This window comes from Corvus cornix, chromosome Z (genome assembly GCF_000738735.6).
Source record: "Corvus cornix cornix isolate S_Up_H32 chromosome Z, ASM73873v5, whole genome shotgun sequence".
NCBI lineage: Eukaryota > Metazoa > Chordata > Aves > Passeriformes > Corvidae > Corvus > Corvus cornix.
Window position 1 is genome coordinate 55,871,943 of NC_046357.1, and position 22,678 is coordinate 55,894,620.

General features: G+C 36.5%; 1 protein-coding gene across 13 annotated transcripts in view; it reads left to right on the forward strand.

Annotated features, from left to right (window-relative positions):
• MEF2C (myocyte enhancer factor 2C) overlaps positions 1 to 22,678 on the forward strand; it is a 125,644-nt gene that overhangs the window by 92,183 nt on the left and 10,783 nt on the right. For 9 of the 13 annotated variants that reach the window (XM_019281995.3, XM_010393025.3, XM_019281994.3 and 6 more), the window contains 6 exons: positions 2,552 to 2,738; positions 3,841 to 3,888; positions 18,342 to 18,514; positions 19,694 to 19,717; positions 20,659 to 20,788; positions 21,702 to 21,837. In XM_019281995.3, the coding sequence (XP_019137540.1) occupies positions 2,552 to 2,738; positions 3,841 to 3,888; positions 18,342 to 18,514; positions 19,694 to 19,717; positions 20,659 to 20,788; positions 21,702 to 21,837 (698 nt within the window). The remainder of the gene's footprint in view (positions 1 to 2,551; positions 2,739 to 3,840; positions 3,889 to 18,341; positions 18,515 to 19,693; positions 19,718 to 20,658; positions 20,789 to 21,701; positions 21,838 to 22,678) is intronic. The other 4 variants (XM_019281998.2, XM_039566696.1, XM_019281997.3 and 1 more) reach the window with 1 other exon arrangement.

A 22,678-nucleotide genomic window follows, 5' to 3' on the forward strand; every position in this document is an offset into this window, starting at 1 on the left:
CTACTTTAAAAATATATTTTTTAAATGGTAAAATGAAAGCTAAGTTTCAGATGACTAGGGAGACTGGCAACTTCAAAAGCAACCAAGACTGGAGCTCTTTTGTGCTGTACTAATGTACAAAAAGAAGAATCTAGCTCTTGAACAGTTTGGTTTGTAGATGGAAGGAAAAGCATAGTGGTGAAAGCAAACAAGCTTGTTGAATTCTGGCAAGACCTTCAGTTCTGCATTTGATTTAGTTTATATAACAGAAATTTAGATTAGGAAAAGATGTTAAGAAAATAGAGGCAATAATAGTCTCTACCACTACTCAGAGGGCAGACTTCATAGGTTTTGTGACATGGGTGAAGAAAATATTGTGCGAAGTGCTCTCCTGTGGGTAACAGTCAATGCAACATGGACTGGCACTCAAGCAGGCAGGACCATGGGCTCAAAGACACCAGGGAGAGAACTCCATCACAGCCCTGAGTGCTGCGATAACGAGAAACTCCATATTGGCTTATTCATGTCTCACATAAGGCTGTAATTCGGGGTGAAACATGAAGAGCTAGTCAGATCCTCCTGTGAATTCATGGGCTAAAACCTTTTGAAAAGGTAGGAATTAGCAGCAGCTGACTTTGAGCTCCACAAACTGTCATGTGCTTCTGACTAACATGGGATTTAGGAACCTTTTGGGTCCTTCTGTGGCCAGCAGAAAGAATGACTTGCTTCAAAACATACCTTCAAGCTGATAAAACGTTTCAGATTATGCTATATGAACCTATTTCCAAGGAGCCTAAATCTCAATTATAAGGATGCAGATTGCATGTAGATTCTTACATCTGTAGATTAGATGTAGAATATGAGGATTACCAAAACACCTCGCCTTCCTTTCCTACCTCTACTTAAATCAATCAGCTCTATGAAATATACAGGCCTTGGAGTGCACTTCAGCTTCTCAGCAAGGGGAAGCAAATTCCCGTGTGCAACCCCCAGGCTGGGGAGCAATGCCAGCAGGCCCATCCACTGAACTACTGGTATAGCCATCTCTTGCAGAAAGGAGGCCACAGGCTACTGAGAAGGTATCAGAGATAAATTAACACCTTGAAATAATTCAAAGGCATTTGTGTAAATTATCCTTAACCTCATAACCTGAAAATTTTGATCTGTGTTTCAGCGGTTAGGCAAAATAATTCCTCTATATTTAGAGTAAAATTTTCTTTGTCCCTAGAGAGGACCAAGAAAGAAAAAAAATAAGCTTAATTGATAACTGTAATTTGATGGATAGTGCTGTAATACACAAGGCATAGCCAACAGCTCCAGCCAGAGAAGAGACATGGGGGGCACAAGGTCAGGGCGCCTCAGTTGCCTGACTAACAGATAATATGTCCAGCTCTCCATGTATCCCCTCCAGGTTCTTGAAGACACACCAATACTATCAGCTGCCAACAATAAATTTAAAACCTGTGATTTCCTCCCTTGGAATATATTACCAGGCTACTTTAAAGAATTTTTTTGATATGTTTAAGCTCTTGAAGCTTATAAGATTGCTAAACTGCAAATCGAGGGGTACTTAGCTTGCATTCAGGTATTGAATATTTAAAATCTCAGGTAATTCTGAAAAGGTTTTTCTTATCAAAAAGGTGAAAAATTAATAATTTTTTAAAAAAATAAATTAAATACAGATTTCTAATGTAATCATAACTTTTATAGAAATACAAGCAACTGCTACCTGAGAAAACCCCAACCAACCAAGGAAACCTGAGCTTCCTGAGAGCATAATCAGATATGCATCTCCTCACACACTCTGTTAGTGAGGTACATTATTTGGGGTTTTTTTTGAAAAGCACTCTTGCAAAGGGAAGTGGTTCAGGAGAAGATGTTGAATTTAAGTATGAAAAGAGTATATTGAAAATGCATCACTAAAAACCACCTCCTACCCCCCAAAATAACCCCACAAATACTAGTGTGTATCTAAATTTCTTGTATTTGTTAGCTGTCTCTGAGAAGAACTTTACTTCTTTTAAGACCTTACAAGCTAAGATAGAAACTCAGTAAAAAGTGATTTGTTGGTGTCTTTTACGTGATTTGGGGTAATTCTGGTTGCTAAAACAACACAAGCTGAAATTAAAGTCTTTCCTTTTGCATTCTGCCCCTTCTAATGTTTTTCCATGCAATGAAGTCACCATTGTCATGTACCCTCAGTCTTGCAGTCATCTGTGACACTAGATTAAGGTATGACAAGTGAACGATTATGACTTCACAGAATGAAAGAAATAGAAAATTAAGCTGCATTAGGCAGAAGGTTTTTTTAAACAAGAAAAATATAGAAAAAAAGAAAAAATCTTTCCACTTCTTACAAAGTAAATATGCAAGCTGCATTAAAGGAAGATAGAATCATGATTCGAAAAATCATATTTAAAAGCCTTGGTAACTCTTTTGAAATTCTTTTCTTGAGTCTTGGGGGAAAGGGACAAGCATAAATATTTTAACCACCAAGTACAAAAGGCTGTACTTGAAGTCTGTTGCATTTTTGTACTATCCTCGTCTTTGTTTTCCTTTTTTCCTTGTACAGGCTGTTCCACCACCAAACTTTGAGATGCCAGTTTCTATCCCAGTGTCCAACCACAACAGTTTGGTGTACAGTAACCCAGTTGGCTCACTGGGAAACCCCAACCTTTTGCCACTGGCTCACCCTTCTTTGCAAAGGAATAGCATGTCTCCTGGTGTGACACACCGGCCTCCAAGTGCAGGTAACACAGGTAGGCTCTGTTCAATCCTATCCCTTCAAATGCTCTACTATCAGCTGCTTGCATGCTTTGGGTCACTTTAAACTGTACTCCAAGAAACAAGAACTCTATTTTTAACAGTCGTAACAGTTTGTCCAAAATTGCTGTGTTGAAAAATCAAAAGAGACAAAAAAAAAAGAAAAGCTGAATGTTGACTAAGACTGAAGAAAATCAATGGAGGTAAAAAGGGTAAAAAGGGAGGGTAAAAGGGCAGACAACATGTTCTTTCATAAAAATCAGCTTATCTATTTAATTAATGCAAGAACTTACTATACCATAAAGCTGAGGAGAAAATGTAGCCAAAGCAAAAAAATTGAAGCAAGTAAATTAGAACACTCATTACTTTAATAATCAGTCTACAGGCTAAATGCACAGTTTATTTTTATTGATTCATTCACAAGTTCCTTGATGGGTTAATGTCAGTTGAGCTCTGTAGTTCAGGCCCTTACATAGCAAGAGGTTGTGCTTTGTTCTGGTGATGATGAGGGCTCATCTCTGAATAGGAAAAATGGGGATTAGGTTATTTCAATCTGTCTGGCTCCAGCAACATCAAGACCCTCAAGTACACCAGGTTCAACAAATCATTTGAAGTCTCCAAGTGCAAAGAGAAGTTTTAAAAATCCTTAGTGTGAATGTTTGTGAAAGGCTGAGGAAATTAAAAACTATGTAAATATATATACCTTCTGAGTTCCGTTCTTGTCCAGGAACCTTCAGCCTCTTCCTCCCAATCATTTGCTTTTCTGACTAACATTCAACTAAAGACAGTTTTCAAATTAAGGACTACTATACATATCTTTCAAAAATAATTTTTCATATGCTGTGGAAGTATGAAACTAAAATAAGGAAATTACGGGTACTCCATATTTTGTGTGTCCTTGAAAGGCAAGTGTCTCATACAGGTAACATTAAACTTTATGATATTATAATTATGGGTCTGATTCAACTGCCTGTTGAAGTCAGAGGAAAGAAATGGTGGATACTGCAGCAGGCTGATTGAAGGTAGAGAAAATGCTTTGAATGTTTGAGTGTTGTAATTTATTATGCTCATTTACAGCATTTCATTTCAACCCCGTAGGTGGCCTGATGGGTGGGGACCTCACAACCGGTGCAGGCACCAGTGCAGGTAAAGAGAAGAGAGTTTATATTTATTTTTCCAAGTGAATAAAGGACTTACTTCAAAAGTTGAGTTCTAAAATAGCTCCATTTTGGAGGTGGGATATTAAAAATTGATTGGCATTTGTTTAATTCCCTCAGCTGGGTTGTGGAGAGTTCATTGATATTTGTGCTTCTCTTATTAGTAGAAAGAGCCTTGTTTTCCAGCAGCATCAAAAATCTTGCACCTCAACAAATTCCACAGAAACAGATGTCTAGTTTCCTTCACATTAGCCTTTACATAAAAACTTTAAGGTACATTGCTTTGCCCTGTTCAAGGAAAACTCCTAGTGGAGCCAGTGTTAGAAACCCTGATCCTTTTTGCATCCTGGGAAAGTTTGCCATTGACTTTAGTGGAATTGGTGTTTCATTTTATGAATTTAAGCTTGAATTATGATTTCAATATTGAGTTGCTCATTGGACTTCTGTGTACTGTGTGAAGATTATATTTCAAAGCCCTGCTCTAAGACAATTGCTAGTCAGCAAAATCTGTTAGCATTTACTTAAATAATTAGTAATTAACTTAAGCTTAGTTATACGTGTTTGCTTAACTGGTTTGAGACACAATAGGTAAAGGATTTTCAAAATACCCAGGCAGAGAAAAAGATTAGCCATTTAGTCCTGCTCACTTAGAACTAATGAGAACTGTACTTGCTAAGGTCTGTGTTATCAAAGCAATGTTATAAGAGTAGTCCCCTTTGCTCAGTAAACTCAGTGGTTTGTAAGAAATATCAGCAATGTTACATTATGACAAATACACATTACAAAAGGCAATGGCAAAATTAATTTTGCAGTTTGAGAAGTAAACACATATGTTCACAGAAAAAAAGCTGAGTGGTAAAGCATGGTATTTTGCTGCGGTAACTGCTCTCAGAGAAAATTGTGTGGGAAAATAGTTGGAAGATCCATTTTGTGCCCTATAAACCAAGGCAGATATAAATGGCAATTCCAATATTGTCTCTTAAAATTACTGATAAAGAAATTTTGGATATAACGGTTTGGGTTTTTTTCTCCTTTGTCTATCCTCAACGTGAATTAAGGACCCCCACTCGCCTTTTATCTTCACACATAGATGAGTCACAGATATTTATGTGGTGCGTTCATAGTATAATTAGAGCTGCACAGCACTGTACCAGAAAGGCACTTTCTGCTAAAGTTTTGAGGAGTCATTTTGTATTAATTTTGGAGTAGGGGAAAGCAGACCATGGAAACTTCACTATCAGTCTCCGTTGTTCTCAAAAAAGAGAAAGCATGACAGAAAATTATAGTTTTGTTCATTATCTCTAGTTAACCTGCAAAACAGAGCTAAAGAAAGATTCATTCTGCAGTGTTCGCATTTCATCTTACTTTTAAGCTTGTGTAGAATTTCAGAAACAGCGGCAGACAGACTGGCGTAGGAATTGACCGCCCTATTAAGGGGCTCCCTCTCCTGGCTCATTTAGAAATATCATCACCTCGTTACTGGTCTCCCGTTCCTTTAAATAGACGCTGAAAAGCCGTTAGTAAAAGCAGTGTTTTCTTTTAAAACACGAGCATACTAAAATTAAAATTCATCTGCTTGTGCATTTCTCATAATAATCCTTGTGCTTAAAAAAATCTGAGTATCACTACACCAGTTGAAAATTTATATTCTTTCTAAATATTTTTTTCTTGGAAATATATAAAAAACATATATAAGCATAGAAGACAATGGTTTGATTGTTTACCCACAAATTAAGAATTTGCATTAAGCTCTCAAGCAATGTAACTTTGGAGTAGGCAATTGATTTGAGGGGCATATATATGAGGGACATTGCTAGGAATGCATCATAAATATTTAATTGCAGTAATAGTCTTTGTTCTTTGTTAGGCAATAAGAGCTTTAAACGTCATTGAAGAAGAGCTTTCTAAATCTCTTCAATGCAGAACAATAGGAAGAATTTGATAAAGGGCTGAAGGAAGATGGAAAGGTCATAATAAGGTTGAATCCTCTGTCTTAGTTGCATCATTCCACAAAGGCACTATTTTGGACAGTCATCTTTCTTTAGGGTGCAGAAGAATAAACATCAAAAGTTCTCTTTGTTCATCATTTTTCACAAGAAACAAAGAATTCTCTGTTTTCTTCTATTTAGCATCTGAGAAGCTGGTAGCATGATCATGTTTGGGTTCTTATTTCTGGCCAAATTAGAACCTTCTGAATTTGCATTTTTCCACAATATCCAAAAATAGCATATGTTCAAAATAATATACTCCAAGAAGAAGAGTCTCAACAGTTTCATTTCTGCTATTATAAAATGAAACTACTTTTACTTACTAACACCAGACCTCAGTTTCTGCACTACTTCAATAAACTACAATAAAATAAATTGCACTATAACTGCAATATCAGATATGGAAAAAGATTATTTAAGCCTGTGTTTTAAGAAGTATGTTATTTCATTGGTTTGGATTATTTCAAATAATAACCCTGGAATCATCCACAATTTACCTTGGGAGTCAACCTAAGACAAAAATAGATCTTAAAAAGCTGACTACTTCTTTAATATATTACACAACTAATTACCATCTATGGTATTTTTAAGTTAAACAAAGGTTGTCTCAGGTTTGTTGGAGGAAATTTGTTCTTAGCCAAACACTGATTGAATAGTTTCTATCATGTGATAGTAGCAACTGCCAACAAAATTGGAGTGAACTTCACACTTATTATCATTGCTAAATTATAAATACAGCAATGTCTTTGACACTACTCTCTCAAAACAGAGGCTTTTGATTGAAAGACAGAGCAAGAACTTTTTGGACCCAAATAGCCATGGTCTAAATCCATTTTAGTTTACTCCATAACTAATATGAAGGCTAAGTGATATGTTTACCTGTTTATATAGTAGAATATGTGAAGTTCTTTTAATTCAGGCCAACAATTGCCTTCTTATCTTCTGACAGCTGAGGTCCTCAAGTGCCAGCCAGTATCATAATTTTCTAGCACTTTCGTTCTCTTTTTTCTTTTCTGGGTCGTGTACTGACTGTGGGTGAATGTATTATATATTCTACTAGTATTTCAAGCCACATGGGAATATGTGTAATAGTAGCAGTTTTTAATTTATATGCCCTCAGGGTAGAGGCAATCTGGATGTTATATCCTCAAAGAAGTGTGGTTTAGTAAAAAGATCTGCAATCTGCCCAATTAAGCTGACCAGCAGTACCAAAAATAAGCAATGTTTTCAAAGACATCTAGCTGCATTAAAGACTTTTGGAACTATAAATACAAATAAACAAATGAATTTAATTTTTTTAAAAGAAATTAAAATGTAACAGGAATATTCTTTACTCTGCCCTGAAATCATGTTTGGCATAGTCAAGAGAAGGTAATTCTTGGACTACAAGTGTGGAATATGTTAAAAATACAAATGAGCTTGGAGAAATATTTCTCAAACCACAGCTCATGGGCAACCTGTTAGTAGGACAGAAATTGGGTTTGCCAGGAAGAGCATGACAAGTTTTTGCCTGTCCGTTATTACTTGATGAGTGCAATGACCCACAGACTTCTGATCCAAAGACTGGAAAAAATGTGGTACAGAAGCATAGTAAACAATACTTCCTGTCCAAGGAATCTCACAGTACAAAAGAAAGGACACACAATCATTCATAACAGAGTTTGTGATGCAATAGTGCCAAATCCAAACAATAAGAATTCATAAATTGGCACATTGACTTAAAACCATGGAGGGGATAAGAAACGAAAAACATAACAGCTCTGTTTTTCCTTTTCCACTTGTATTATGCCTTTAAGTGATCTTCTTCCAAGCTTTTCTCCATATAAGAAGGAGATGTAGATAGATAGACAGATAGATAGATAGATAGATAGATAGATAGATAGATAGATAGATAGATAGATAGACTTTTTTTCTTCATTGTGTTAAGGGAAGCACCTACAGGTAGGAGATTATGTTAAAGCAGGGAGAACACTAGAACTATTTGACAGGTCTAATACATAGTATGAAGGAAATAGTCTATCTACTGAATTTCATATCTAAGTAGGCAGTCAACACAGGTTTTTCCAAATCTAATTCCATGTAACAAAAAAACACATGAAAGTCACATCAGTGAAACTTTGAGAATAAGTCTGAAAGGCTAGAAGCTGCTGTCCATATAAAAATAAAAAAATCTTGCAATATGTGTCATATGCAAAGGTTGGATGTGTTCAGTTAACATATGTGACCTCTTACCAAAGAAGAGATCCATGCAAGGCTATTCTCAGTAGACATCAGTGAAAATCTGTAAAAATTTGGCCTTTATTAGTTTTCCGCCAGTTGTGTAATTGTTGACTTAGTAGTTTATTTAGGTATTCTCTGTCTCTTCATCTCTCTAATAACAATGTTTCAATATTTGTATTTACAAAAAGACAGCCTGAAAGGTTCAAAAAGGAGAACGCCCTAAATTCACATGTGATGAACAATTGAGTGAGTCATACGAACTGGTTCTTTGTAAATGGGATTTTAAAGACAGGCATGATTTACTTCCTTTATTACAAGAAGTTTCAAATGTTCCTCAAGACTAATTTGGGTTCTTTAGATAAAATCCCTTTCCTAGTGAAGTCTGGGGGAATTTTATGCTTGCTTTAAATGAGACAGTGATTTCACTGTTTTTCCTGTCTGTGCATTCTTGCTCACTAAGACACAACACTATTTTCTGTTGCACACTGCAGTACATATTCTTGTTCAAATTCAGAAAATAGAAGGCGGCATTGCAAATTAGAAAATGTCTGGATTTCATGCCTGTCCTGAGCTCTGAATGGGATAGCTGATGCCTCTTGGATCTGGACTGCAGCAATGACTTTGCTGAGAGAAAGAAAACAAGAATTGCTTTTAAACTTTGGAAGCTATGACTGCAGCCTCACATGGCAGTTCCTGACAATATTAAGTTAACATGACCCCTGCCCTTTAACTTTTGACATGATTCACCAATTAAGATTGAATCCAACAGTTCCATTTATTTTCCAAATCTCTTAAAAGCAGATTTTTCCTGTGCTAACAGTTGGAGCAATCTCCCAGTAATAGAAGCCAAAGGGTTAGTTACTGATCTTTTCAAATAAGGCATTCTATTTATTCTTGTCTTAAAACATTTTTCATTGAAAAAGCAGTTTCTGCAAAATGATGATTTCAAACAGCCCAAAAAGGAAATCATTTGTTATCAGCAAATAATTTGTTAAAAGCAGATGATTGACAAAGAGGTCATGGCTTCAAACTGAAAAAGGGCAGATTTAAATTTGGTATTCAGAAGAAATTATTGACTGAGGATGGTGATGGTTTGACACAGGCTCTCCAGAGAAGATGTGGATGTCCCATCCCTGTACATGCTCAAGGTGGCAACCTTGGGTGGAGTTTTGAGTAACTTCTAATGAAAGGTGTCCCTGCACTTAGCAAGGGGTTTAAAACTGGGTTTCTTTAAGGTTCTTTCCAACCCAAACCATTCTGTGATTCTGTGACATGATTTGTCAAAAGCCTCTTGCCGGCAGTCAAAAGATGTAAGTCCTCTTTTCTTCCCAGGCATGTATTTTTCTCCTATGTATTTTCAGAAAGCAGTGTATTTTTCAGCAACATAGTTTTCTCTCTGACGTAAGTCACATTCTGGTGTTGCTTTTTTTTCTCAATTACTGCATATGCTGAAACAACCCATACTAAAAAGAAAAAAACACCTGTTTATTTTTTGCATAAACAGGACTAGAATGGAGAATCTTCTCAGCTAGCATACTTATAAGAGTACCGTTAAGTCCTGAAAACATATTTAGGGTAGATGGTTATCTCAGACCTTGGGGGAAGGCCATGTACGAATTGTTCACATGTTAAGAGATCAGGGCTATGCCAGTAACTGCAAGATTTTTGGAAAATCTGTGATACAAGATAAGTTTCTGATAAACATGCTCAACACTTGGCACTGACCTCTCCTATTAGACTACATCTTAATGTGGAAGACAAGTGTATTCCTAGTGCAGAACATGGACTAACATTTGCAAATGTCAAGCAAGAACAAAGAGGGGGAAGGGACATTGGTCAGGGACATTGGTCAGGGACATTGCGCTGTGCCAGCTCCTCATGGTAGCAGGTTTGTACCACACAAGTGGTAGGGGCAGGAGATGTGTTTTACCTTGGTAAGACACTTTTTTACCATGGTAAGAGCCATTACTCTCTGATCCCTGACATTTTGCTTGGACCTTACAAAACTATGACACAAGAATACATTCCTGTTGCTCATTGTGCAGTGCCCATGTGTTTAAACTACAGCCATATTTATAAAGCACTGAAGACCACTGTATAATTAAGCAATTTTTCTCAATAACTGCAACTTAGTCACTCTTTTGATTAGCTGAAGTTTCAATCAAAACAAGATAAGGTGAAATATATGGGTTCTGAAAAGAGGATAGCTATTCATAAATGTGTTAGAACAAAATCGTGGAAATGGAAATAAATTAATCAATAAAATGAGAAGTAATGATAACAGAAAGCTAGTGTTTCTGCATGAAAGCTGCGTGATCTAAGATTCCTGAAGTGAGATGCCATTAAAGAATTATGAAAGCAGATAATAAGATGCTATGATTGGGCATTATATTATAAGAATACTGGCAATAGTAATTGTAGTTCAAGATTAAAAAAACACAAACAGGACCTTGATTTGGAGTATCTATTGCTCTGCTTTGTTGAGTCAAAACAAAACAAAACAAAACAAAACAAAAGGAATAAGGATCATCATCCTTGAAGAAGAAAGTACATTTCCCCTTCTCTCAGTGTATAACTTAACTACAGACCCTTGCTGTCTATGATATACATCACTATTCCAAAGGTTGCAAGGAGGGAATCCATGTGCTGAAATACCTGCCTACCACTTGGGAAAAATAATTGCAGTGAGAATTGTTTTGAAGGGTTTCTCACAGTCGCTTGTGTGGGTAGCCACAGGCTAATTCAAAACAGTCAGGTGCCACCTTTACATTTATTTTATTAAGGTGTGAACTCCTAAAGTGGGGAAATACTTACTGCAAGTACTAATTTAGAAACATTTAAATACAGATCTTATTATAGCAATAAAACATAACCGCAGTGTTGGTGATCAGGTTAGATTGCCATGCACTTGACTCAGAAGTGAAGTGTTTGCATGGGGTGTGATGCACAAGTCAGGTTTCTGTTCTCATGGTCTTTCATGGTAAATCTAAATAAGCCCACCTATTTCTCCATTCAGCTGAAAAATCATCTCAAATTTCTAGCCACCTAAATTCACAGCTTGCTCTTAGACTTTCAGAAATTTATTTTACAATATGTCTTGCATTGTCAAGTGACCAAAGAGCCACTTCTTTTACTTTGAACCTTCTTTACTTTGAACCTCTGCCTGAGAAGCAGAGGTTCAAAGTAAAGAGGTTCACTGTCCTGATGGAAATCTGGGCCAAATTTCTGCATTATGGGATAAAAACGACTTCTTGCAGCAACAGGTTTGTGCACCAGCAAATACTCCACAAACACTAGATTGTAAGGATGTTCCAATTTTTATATGAACTAGACCACGGGTTAGAAATAATTTTGACTACTTCATCCACATAAGCAGTTCAGTAAGACAGCTGGCAGTACTCAATATGAAGCGTTGATGATGTGAGTTGGGTTTTAATTCCTATGTGAGGAACATGCCACCAGGACACACTGGGGTCAGAAAGCAGCTGGAAGCCTGGAAGAGCAGAGGTTCCTGGGGCTTTGCAGCCAGGACCCATCCCACTGCCCCAGCCAAGGAGCAGGGCCAGTGAGAGTACGGGACAGACCCAGATGCCATGGCAGACCCAGACCCAGGCATCCAGAACCTCCATGTGGATGGGGATGGACCAGGATGTTAGCCTATGGATGGGTATCTGGTCAGGCAAACCATTACATTGGTCAGAGGACTATTGGCACCAAACATGTCTTTCAGTAGTAAGACACATGTTGTCACAATACGTAGCATCTGAACCTAAGTACTTGAACCAGCACAGGGACAAAGCAAAACTGAATAACTGCACAGAATCACAAAATAAGCCAAGTTGGAAGGGACCCACAAGTATCATCAAGTCCAACTCCTGGCCCCGTAAGTCATGGAACAGAGAAGTAACTTCCTTCATAATATACTGCAAATATAAGCAGATAATACACAGTTTTCCTAAGGAAATTTGAAGACACCATTTACCTCAGCTGCAATGAAAGAACTGGAGATTTGGCTGACTTCTAAAATGAGAACTCACCCAGAATAATTAAATGGGATGCACAATGTGACCTTTAGCTTTGTTCAGTACAGGTGGCATGTACACCTAAATTGCCTACAGTATTGGGAGTATTTTAGTGGTTCCCAAATACCCTCTCATTTCCCAGCCAGGACAACTGTAGTGCCATCAGAGAGCCCTTTTCATCTCTTTAGACTTAAAGAGCAAGAAGTTCCCATTGACAGTTATAGAACCTGCGTGTCAAGAATGGATGAGTTAGAGAGAGTTGACTTAGATTTCTGTTGATGTGGAAATCTCTACCATTTATTTATATTATTTCTAAGTGGTTGGTTCTGAAACTAACAAAGAGTTGTTGAGATAGTTTTCTTCTCATTCTCCTCCTATTCTCCCAAATGTCTGTGTGTTCTCTGAACTGCCATCCTGTTTCAGTCCCCTCAAAAAAGTAGCTGCTGCTTTCACAAGATGTTTGAGAATTCTTCCACACAAAGTCATTAGGTTTTTTATACCACATCTCTCTGAGTTGGCTCCCCATAATTCAGTAAAGAAGGTCCATTAGTTCAGTGCAGTGGGAACAGGCAGCTATTTTAAAGTGAAGATTTTATTTTTCTCTGGATTAGGGTAGCAGCATATTAGTTTTCTTCTCCCATTTGCAGTTAGTAACACTTGTGTGCTGTGAAATGTGACACGCATGTGACATATGAGTAAGAACTTTCAATTACCTCTTTTTAAAATTATATTTAGGTGAACAACAATACAGCTTCCTAGCATTAGTTCTTTGTTGTTGGTATCTTTTTATTTTGGGTGATAAACCGTAGCCTGTTTCAACAGTGTGTATGCATAAAAAAAAGACACATAAAATGTGAGAGAGAAAAGGAAACTTTTATTGCCTTTTAATTAGTATTAAGAATGATTACCATTCCTCCAGAAAATAGGAAAATAAACCAAGTGATGAGTGCAAAACTGGGTGCAAATTTAGCAAAATTTCTATTGATTCTTTCATATATATGCATATATTTTGAAGTTATAACTTCTGTAGATAACTTGAAGAATAGTTTGCTCTTGTGTTTATATAGATTAATTCCAAATTTAACATTCTTTTTGAGAGGCTTGGTGATCAGTCAATGGGGGAACCCAGAATATAGAGAATACTTCTCTGCCTGTTTTGAAGGGTTCTACCCCCCTGGACCATACTGGTTTTGACCTTCCCATGGAGAAAATTACCTACCCTCTGGGAAGAATTAGAATCTACAATGGTGTGGATTAGGTGATAGAATATTATGTAAGATTGTCACAAGGTGAAAAATTTAGAGTTTTTGGTTTTAATAGTATAGGAAGTAGATAAAAGCAGAAAACATCCACATGGAGGATTGTTATTGTTCTCCAGACCTTCTTCTTCTTCTCCATCTACTCCATATTCTGCGGCAGAAGTGGTCTGGGATGATTTGACAGGGAATTCCTCAGTTCCTGCCAGCATGACTAGATGATTTATTAGACAGTGGTAGAGAAGTGAAAAGACCTTGCGTTTTAAGTTTTCATTGGGTAATTTACCTTTAAAAAGGCTGTGTAATCTTGATAATTCGGCTTTTGCTGCATTCTCTGCTTCATTCTATGTCTGGGTCACGTCAGTGGCTTGTACTTTCCTGATAAGACTTAATAAACAACTATCTGAAGATTGAGAAAGCGAAAGGTCCCGTTCGTCTCTAACTCCTGGCAAAGACTCTAAAAAGTCTCTCCCAACAAGGGGAGACACAATTAAAGGCACGGACTGCGTCAAATCAACATATCGTATATATGGGATATGCATTTAATATAACCAAGCAAGAAGCAGATATCCTCCATGAAATCCAATGTACATATGCATCTTGGAAGAAATACGAAAGTTTTCACAAGAGCATACACTTATTGGAAACTTGAAATGAGCATTAGTATTTATTAAAACTTCTTCAAGAATTTGAAAGTTCACTTTCTATTAAAATTAATCCCAGGTTCCTAAGCATCTTGTAAATTCTCAACCCATATGTTCCGTGAAAAGCACTAGAGTAAACAAAAGAGAGATCAAATAAAGGACATATAAATTGTGTGTCTTGTTCTTCGTTCTCCCACTCTACTTCTTCAGACTACCATAGAGGATTTTTCATTCAATATATCTCTATATCTTTGAAGTCACAAAAGATTAAAAACAAAAAGAAAGAGAGAAAAAAAAAAAGAGAAGAAAAAAAAAGTAGGAACATGACAGTTTCAAAAGTTCAAGAAATCAAAATACTAAAATTTTCCAATTTTTCCAGACTTAAAGACTTTGAATTATTAAAATGATGTTCAAGAATGTTGAGAGGTAAGGAAAAAAGTTATTCTTTTCTCATTTGTGTTATCTTAACACGTGGAAACCTTCCTGGCTTAAATACTCAGTACAGAATTATTGTTCTAACTCTAAAACTATTAAGAATTGCAGTCACTTTGCAACCCCTCTAACACCAATGACCAAAACTCCTTAAAAGGCACAGGTGTTAATAATAGAGGATGAAAGGAGAGAAGTAAACTGCTTGCTCCCTGTTCTGTCCTGAGTAAACTTATGCCCTTCTGGTATCCTGAAATTCTTAAAATATGGAAGTGATTGTTTAAGGTGGTATTACATGAATTTGTAACATAGTTAATATTGTAGTTTTCCATGATTAAATGGATTTTTTTAATAATTCTTCCTGATTGAATAACTGTCAGTGCACAAATTCTGAGTTTTTTGAAAAGTGATATTACAGGGCTAATCATGCAGTTTGTACTTGGACAGAATTCATTCTAAAGTCAGTGGCACTTGTACCTAAATGCAAAATGTGGGAGCATACCCAAGAGGAGTGTTCTGTGCTCAGAAAGCACTTGACTTTATATTCTGCCATTAATCTAAATACAATTTCTGGCACTGCATTTCATGACACGTGCTGCTCCAACAGTCCATCTAGAAACAAGCTCTTTCCTGCATAAAATATTTTTGCTCCTACAAGTCAGTATAATACAAGGAAAAAAATTCTTTTTCTGAAAACTTATGGAATTGAAAATGCTGTAAATTTACAAATTCTGACATATGCCCTTAAAAACTTCTGCATCCACTGTTTTTATTTTCATTATGCATTACAGAATATATTCATAATGTTTAAAAATGTTCTATTCCATCAAAAATATGGCTTTTAACCAAATAAAAATGTAAAGCCAACTTGTTCTAAAATCCATCTGGTTTTCATTTTCTTATGATCTATAATCAGGAAATCCATTCATATACGACATATAATTTTTGTGCTTTCAAGTGGAAAGTGGAATGAGATGTTCTGCATATGGTCACATCTAAATTGATAATTGTCCAGGCAGAGTGCAATTTTAAAGTATAGCATGAAGGAAGGTTTAATTTGTACATTAGAAGTCTTATACATTTGTTTTGCCTCTGAATGTAAATGAGGCCATTCTCTTTGGTGGATTTATCTGAAGGTGGGACAGCTGCCTCAAAGCAGGCCACAGCCCTCTTGAGTTAAAAGGATACAGTTTAAAGAGCTGGTTTAAATGCAGACTCTTCTTAACTGTAAACCACATGCATGCATTCATCACTGATTTCCAAATGATGGGTTTCTGTATTACTGGTTTAAGGTCCACAGTCTTACATTCCTGAATCCTCATTATACCAAAAGAATAACAAGTTGGTGACTGGAAAGAAGAACTATTATTATATGGCTCCAAAATGCTAGCTGGCATAATATGCCATGTACAGCAGAAATCATCTGGCAAAGAAAAGATTGCAGTAGTTCTTAAAAAGAATTTGATGTTTTTAAAATATATATATAAGAAATCTAATCATTGTTCAAACTATTTTACATCAGTGAAGGTGTAAACTTCAGATGAAAGTTTCTGAAGAATAAAGCTTCATACAGAAGCATTCTTTCCCCTAATGTTTAATAGTAAATTATATTAAGTACATCTTATGTAGGAAATAGGAGTTCTTTCTTGTAAGGTCCTTTGTTCTCCAAAAATCACAACTAGAAACAAACATACATTCTATTTTGCTATATATCTTAGGTCCTATATTGTAGAACTGAAAAAACTGCTGCTTCAAACAATTTCATTGTCACTCTGAACAATTCTTTGTCATACAACAGATTTCACAGGCAGTTTTACGTCCTGCTGGTAAAATACCTCCTGTATGAAACTGACACCAGAGAAACCCTCCTTTTGCTTCAGTTTCTGCTGTTGAACACTTCATGCTTTGATTTTCAGTATTCAGTTTCTAAATGATGAACTTTTCAAAAATGCAGTGTGGTTTCTGGCAGAAAATATTGTTGTATATTCAAAATGCCCCTTCTAATTTCACTGCCTGTAGTAACACACAGCATTAATTAGAGCATAATAGATAGCTAATCTACATTGAGAACAATTGCTCATTTTGAAAAAAAAAAGCCTACTGACACAAAATGGAAAATTTTGACACCATTCTGCTGAGCTTGCTTAGCAAGTCAAAAATACATTTCAATAACCCATTTTATCTTACTAACTGTATGATGTTATTAAAGAAATAAACAACAAGATTAACTAAGCTTAATCTCTAAAGTCATTTTAATACAGAATATTGGAAGTGATCTGAGTGCTCTTCAGTTTTCATTATTTTGCAAAGACTTGGGAGATCATGATAATAAAAAGCGTGAGAACAAACAAGCCAGGCCAGACCAGTTACTAAGGATACCTGACAAATACAGATTTCAAGCAGTTTTGTGATAATTTTCCTCTGCCTTAATCCTGGTGTTCACAGTTCAGGGTCTCCAAGAGCCTAAGGTGGCATACTTGTATTTAACAGCCTCTGACAGATTTTATTTCCATGTATTTGTTGATTTGATAAATACAAGTAGCTGATGAGCTTGAGGATTAAAAACATTAAAATCTTAGTCATGCTTGGACACACTTCATTATCCTAACCAGAGGAGCAAATTGCTGTCATGTACTGTCATTTTTATGCCCGCCTTATAGACATTATCAAATTTAGTTCCATAATCCATTTATGTTCTTTAGGGCTATAAACCCCATTTCACATCCGGGGAAAGAGGCAGGAGGAAGTGAGATACCGTGTTCTTCACTGACTTTGGGACTACAAAGGAAATTTGAAGGTCCGGGGTTTTTGACCCAGAGGGCTCTGCCACACTCACTAGCTCATCTTCTCACACAAATTCTAGGCTGTCTGTTGCAGCTCATGAACAAAGGCTGAGCACAGAACAGAAAGCCTTCCCTAGTGTTTCTTTGGTGTTTACCCATGAAAGTTTTCTCTTTCCATACTAATTTTCATGCTATTCCCTCTCTATGACTGGGCAGTTTCTGTACCTCTCCTGAGATTGTGTAGACAGAATTTCAAGGTTACACTAAAAAGTCATCTTTTTCCCTAGATTTTATGTGGGTAAGAGGTGAAATCAAGTGAATGAAATAGGAAGGTCTCATTTTTATTGGTATGGTAGGTCAATAACCTTATGGATACATAGTAGTCAATACGGTGTGGTGAGAGAAGAAAACCCTTTTTAAAAAAGGCAAAAGAAGCATTTGCTTGTCAGAATTGTCCCTGGGGCCTGCAGAAGAGAGATGAAGATGAAAGATACGGTGGTGTTTTCCAAATAAGGTTATGATGTGGCTCCCATTGACTTTAGTGTTGACAGACCAGGTCCAAAAAGTGTAGTGAAAAAGACCCCAAAGCATTTATGAATCCTCCTGGTCTTCCCCCCGCCTTTTGAGGAAATTATCGTTTTGTTATACTCATCCTTTGTTTAAAAGCAAAACAAAATCATGACCTGCAAAGGGCTGAGTCAGGAAAGGCACAATCTTCTGTCGTTGTCAAGAAAACATGGAATAGCTTTGACAGTTTTTATGCCCTTAAATTATCTGACTTTCCTGCTCCTTGTAAGGCAAATGCCAGATGTTGGCTGCTACTAGGGCACAGTATATCATGCTATATACGACAGTGCTGTAAACAGAGTTGTATCATTGAGTTAATTTCAACACATCACCGAGATGGCAGCAGCCATGAGAGAAAGCATTTGAAGACCAGTTGTTCCAAATATGGCACATGTTGTATTTTCCCATAAGGATACATGACATAGATATTTACCATGAGTTTTGTATTTCACAGCTTTAGAAAGGCTTAAAAAAACCAGTGGACTTTATCAAACTTCTCTCTCTTTTTTTTTTCTCTTTTTTTACCTTAATAGGAAATGGATATGGCAACTCCCGCAACTCACCAGGTCTGCTGGTCTCACCTGGCAACTTGAACAAGAATATGCAAGCAAAATCTCCTCCTCCAATGAATTTGGGAATGAACAACCGTAAACCAGACCTCCGTGTGCTTATTCCACCTGGAAGCAAGAATACCATGCCATCAGTGGTAATGCATTTTCAAAGTTCTTCTTTTTGTCTCCTTCAGATAGGAGTTACTTAGGAATTTCAAGGCTGGCTCAGGCAAATAAATTCTTGATTGTTTGATTTTTCTGACTTGGGCTTGACATCAAGCTGGGGACGTAGGCTGAGCCTCCTTGATTGCTTTTTTAAGTCCTATTTACTTCCTACTTTTTGTCTGTTGGGTTGCTAAAGAGGAACTGCGCCCTGCAGAGTCTAAACTTCTGCAGTGTCTTTCCCAGTAGCTGAAAGAGTCTTTCCTGAATTTTTTATAAAGGCTGACTTTAACCCTGAGGATTCCTAACTTATTATGTTTTTCTTAAATATTTAGCCACACAGACTCTTAGCAGAAGGCATATTAACAGCAATAAATTAATTTGAGCCCTACCACTGTGAGTTCCAAATTTTGTAATGATAAGGTAGTAAATAGAGCAAGAGAAAAAGGAGTATGAAATTTCTATATCTCCTGTCAGAACTAGTGAAATTTAGGCAATATACTATGCTAGAAGGCTGAATTGGGAAGGTATCGTGTCCACGCCGGACTTTCCAAAAGTCCGTTTCCACGTAAATCTTTCATGAGTATTTTAACATTAAAAGTGAACTTAATTTTAAAAGATGGTAATGTAAGTGATGCAGCTTTCCATTTTGTAACAAGCATTATTAAAACAACTTCCAAGTTGGCTTCTTCAGCTTGATGCAAAATAAATTAATCATCAAACTAAAACTGTCCATAAATGTGATGCTGCCTCCTAAGTGAAAAAGTGACAAATAGTCCTACACAGCAATACTCAAAGCTGACCAAGGCAGTGACAAGCTGTCTGCATCAAATGAATTATTCCAAGCCCTTTAAAAATTATATTTTCCAAGGGACTCTTTAAGTTGTCAGGTATAGCAAGACAGTCTGCATCCAATGGCACTGTGGAAGAAAAAATTAATTCTTAGAGAAAGTCTTGTGCTGAAACCTGGATAGGTTGTTCCTACAATTGAGACAAACACTCCAATTGAAGGACAAATAAGAGATCTATGAGGTGTATTTTTTCCAAGCTATGCTCAGAAGTTGTTTATTTTGCTGCCCCTATGAGATGAAACTATTCTGTAAGCTAAAAACCTACATCCTGGTAAATATTTATATTTACTAATTTTTAACACTCCTTTCCTATGCAATCAGTCTGAGGATGTTGATCTGCTTCTGGTAAGTGGTAATGATGTTCATCTTAATAACAAGGAAAAGAAAACCAGTTATTTTTCATTATGTAAGTGAAATGTTGGTTGAAATAAAATGGAAAATGCTACAATAGCTATGTTGTAAACAGAAAATTCATCACAATTTTTAAATATAGCAATAGAACGCCAGATGCAGTTGTTGTTCATATTCAAATTATGCCTGCTAGAATTAAGCTTTCATTTTGGTGGTGGTGGAGAGCATGTAAACTTACGTTGTTGAAGATGGTGGAGCCTTATGACATCTTTTTTGGTGGCTCTCTAATCATTTTTTCCTGCCAGTCACATAATTAGAGTTCTCTAGTGTAATTTTTACAGTGCAACATCTAGAGCCCTGGAGTTAAAGATAAGCGAGTAACTGCTGTGTAATCTAACAGCCTTGAAGGCTTGGGGCTTTTTTTTGCACAAAAAGAAGTAGTCAGAGCTCCATCTCCTGGTAAGAGTTCAGTGTTCAGCAATCTGGGGCTGCTCCTCACTTTCAAAATCCAGAAGAGCTGGGTTTGGGGGTTTTTCTTTTGCCTTTTTTGTTTCATTTTGTTTTGCTTTGTGGGTTTTATTGGTTTTTGTGGTTGCTTTTTTTTCCTATATGAGTGAAAAGGAAAACGATGGGAATAGAGCTTATATATTTCATTAGTTTCTCACATGATCTGTTCTACCAACAATAAAAGCAATCTTACTAGTTCAGTTACCTAGGAGATACTGATGTAATGGGTTACTATGGTGACAACTGGTCTCTTGAAAGCTTATAAATGATAGGGTTGGCAGAGTTCATCAAAGCCACATGTTAAATGATTAATTTCTAGAAGTTTGTTACAGTCTGTATTTCTCATGCACAAAACATTCCCAGAAAGCAGATACACTCAACTGACTTAAAACTGGTCAATAATATGTTTATTTTACTTACTTTAAAAGAATCAAAGGATAAATAACTCCCAGTCTGCTCAGTCATTGGCTACTCCAGTGGTTTCCGTAGCAACTCCTACTCTACCAGGGCAAGGGATGGGAGGATACCCATCAGCCATCTCAACAACATATGGTACTGGTGAGTATGAGTGCAGGATGCAAAGGATGGGGAAGGGAGCAAGGTGCTGACAAGTGTTTATCTCAGTATTAATGAATTAGCTAATGTTCCTTGGGAGAAACTGAAATATTCATAGCTGTTATGCCTTTGCACTACATTTGCTTATTCTGTACCTGTCACTAACTTCAGACATATCTATTTTAAAGTTAGCTGTCTTGTTTGAAGAAAAATTGATTTGGTAGCTTTATTTCATTGGCTTTAATTTTAAAAAAAAAAGTGAAACTTAAAACAGTTAACAGTTCTTAGTCTTCCTTGGAGATAATTTCATGCAGTTGAGTACACTAGTACATCCTAAAGCCATGAGGGTAGTGGGAATAAGCAGCTTCAGTATCTCCACATCAGTGTTCAGTAACTGTTGGCTATCACACCTCCCTACCTGGGAGGGCACAAAAATGAAGCCTCAAGGCATCTTTACAGTTCCTGTTGTGAATTGCTGCTGTACAGAGTGCACACAGTGACACACAGATCCAGTGGTATTAGAGAACACATGTGTTGTTCAGAAATAGGCTGCCTGCTGGATTCTTCAAGGAAGACTCTAACCAAAATGTTTTACTTTTCAAGTCTTTCTGACAGTGTATTTGTAGTTAATTTGTAGTTATGCATATGTAGTTATTGTGAATTTACAGGCCAAGAATGCTTTAGATCTGCCAGACCCAGTAAAGCCCTGCTAGATTCCAGAATAATTATTAGTGCATTACTTGCTCCCAAGTTAATGAGTTGAGGGAAGAGGAAGATCTACTTTTTCTGCTGTAACTTAAGGTGATTGTGCAATTAAAATTAAAAGGCTTACAAAGTGACATGAAAATTACTGTGTTGTTTAATTGCTTTCTCTTTAATTCTCACTTAATTATTGTCTTTCTGTTTTCAAATCTAGAATATTCTCTGAGTAGTGCAGATATATCATCTCTCTCTGGTTTTAATACAGCCAGTGCTCTTCATCTTGGTTCTGTGACTGGCTGGCAACAGCAACACCTACATAACATGCCACCATCTACCCTCAGTCAATTGGGGTAAGCAGTGTTTTCTTTACTTTACTGTCCTACTGTGACTTCAGTCTCCCCAGTAATTCCAAATGTGAAATATGTCAAGTAACATACCAGAACATAGTTACTGTGTGTAAAAACTAGATTTTGCAAAACTGGAACAATGCAATTCATGGAAAGTTTGCTAGGGAGCTACAATGAAATATTCTGTGTCCATATCTTCTCAGTAGTGTATTGTTTATGTTTTAGTTTTTATTTCTTTAAATAGCATTTTATTTCACTACTAAAACCAAACACCTATATTGTACTGATGCTATATTTACTATTTATGCTTTTTATTTCCAGTTACCATCACATAAAGACTTACAGTAAACTAGAATTTTTTCTAGACATTTTAATAAAGTAAGATTTACATAATTAATTGACCTGAGATTAAGACTTAACCTTATATAATAATAACATACTCCCTTCTGCTCAACTCTGAAATTCAAGTTTCATTTCTTTGGAGATAATTTTTAGAGAAAATACCATGATTAGGCCAAATAACTGAGAGCTCACAAAACTTAATTTGATGGGCCTGTACTGAGGAGGACAGGTATTCCTGCCCTCTAGTGGCTAATTTTACAGTATTTACTCCAGTTTTGGAGAAACGCAGCGCTCTATCATCTTGGGATCTTTGAAATGTGAAAATTCACACAGGCAAATCACCTGATCAAGCAACCTCTTGGCTCATTGAAATGAACAAGTGTATGACTTTCAAATATTCTGATATCTGCAGTTTCTATTGAGTAAGACCATAGGCATGCACCAGTGTGGCACAGTAGCCTAATGTATGGTTAGACATGTCAGAATTTTAAAAGATTTATCA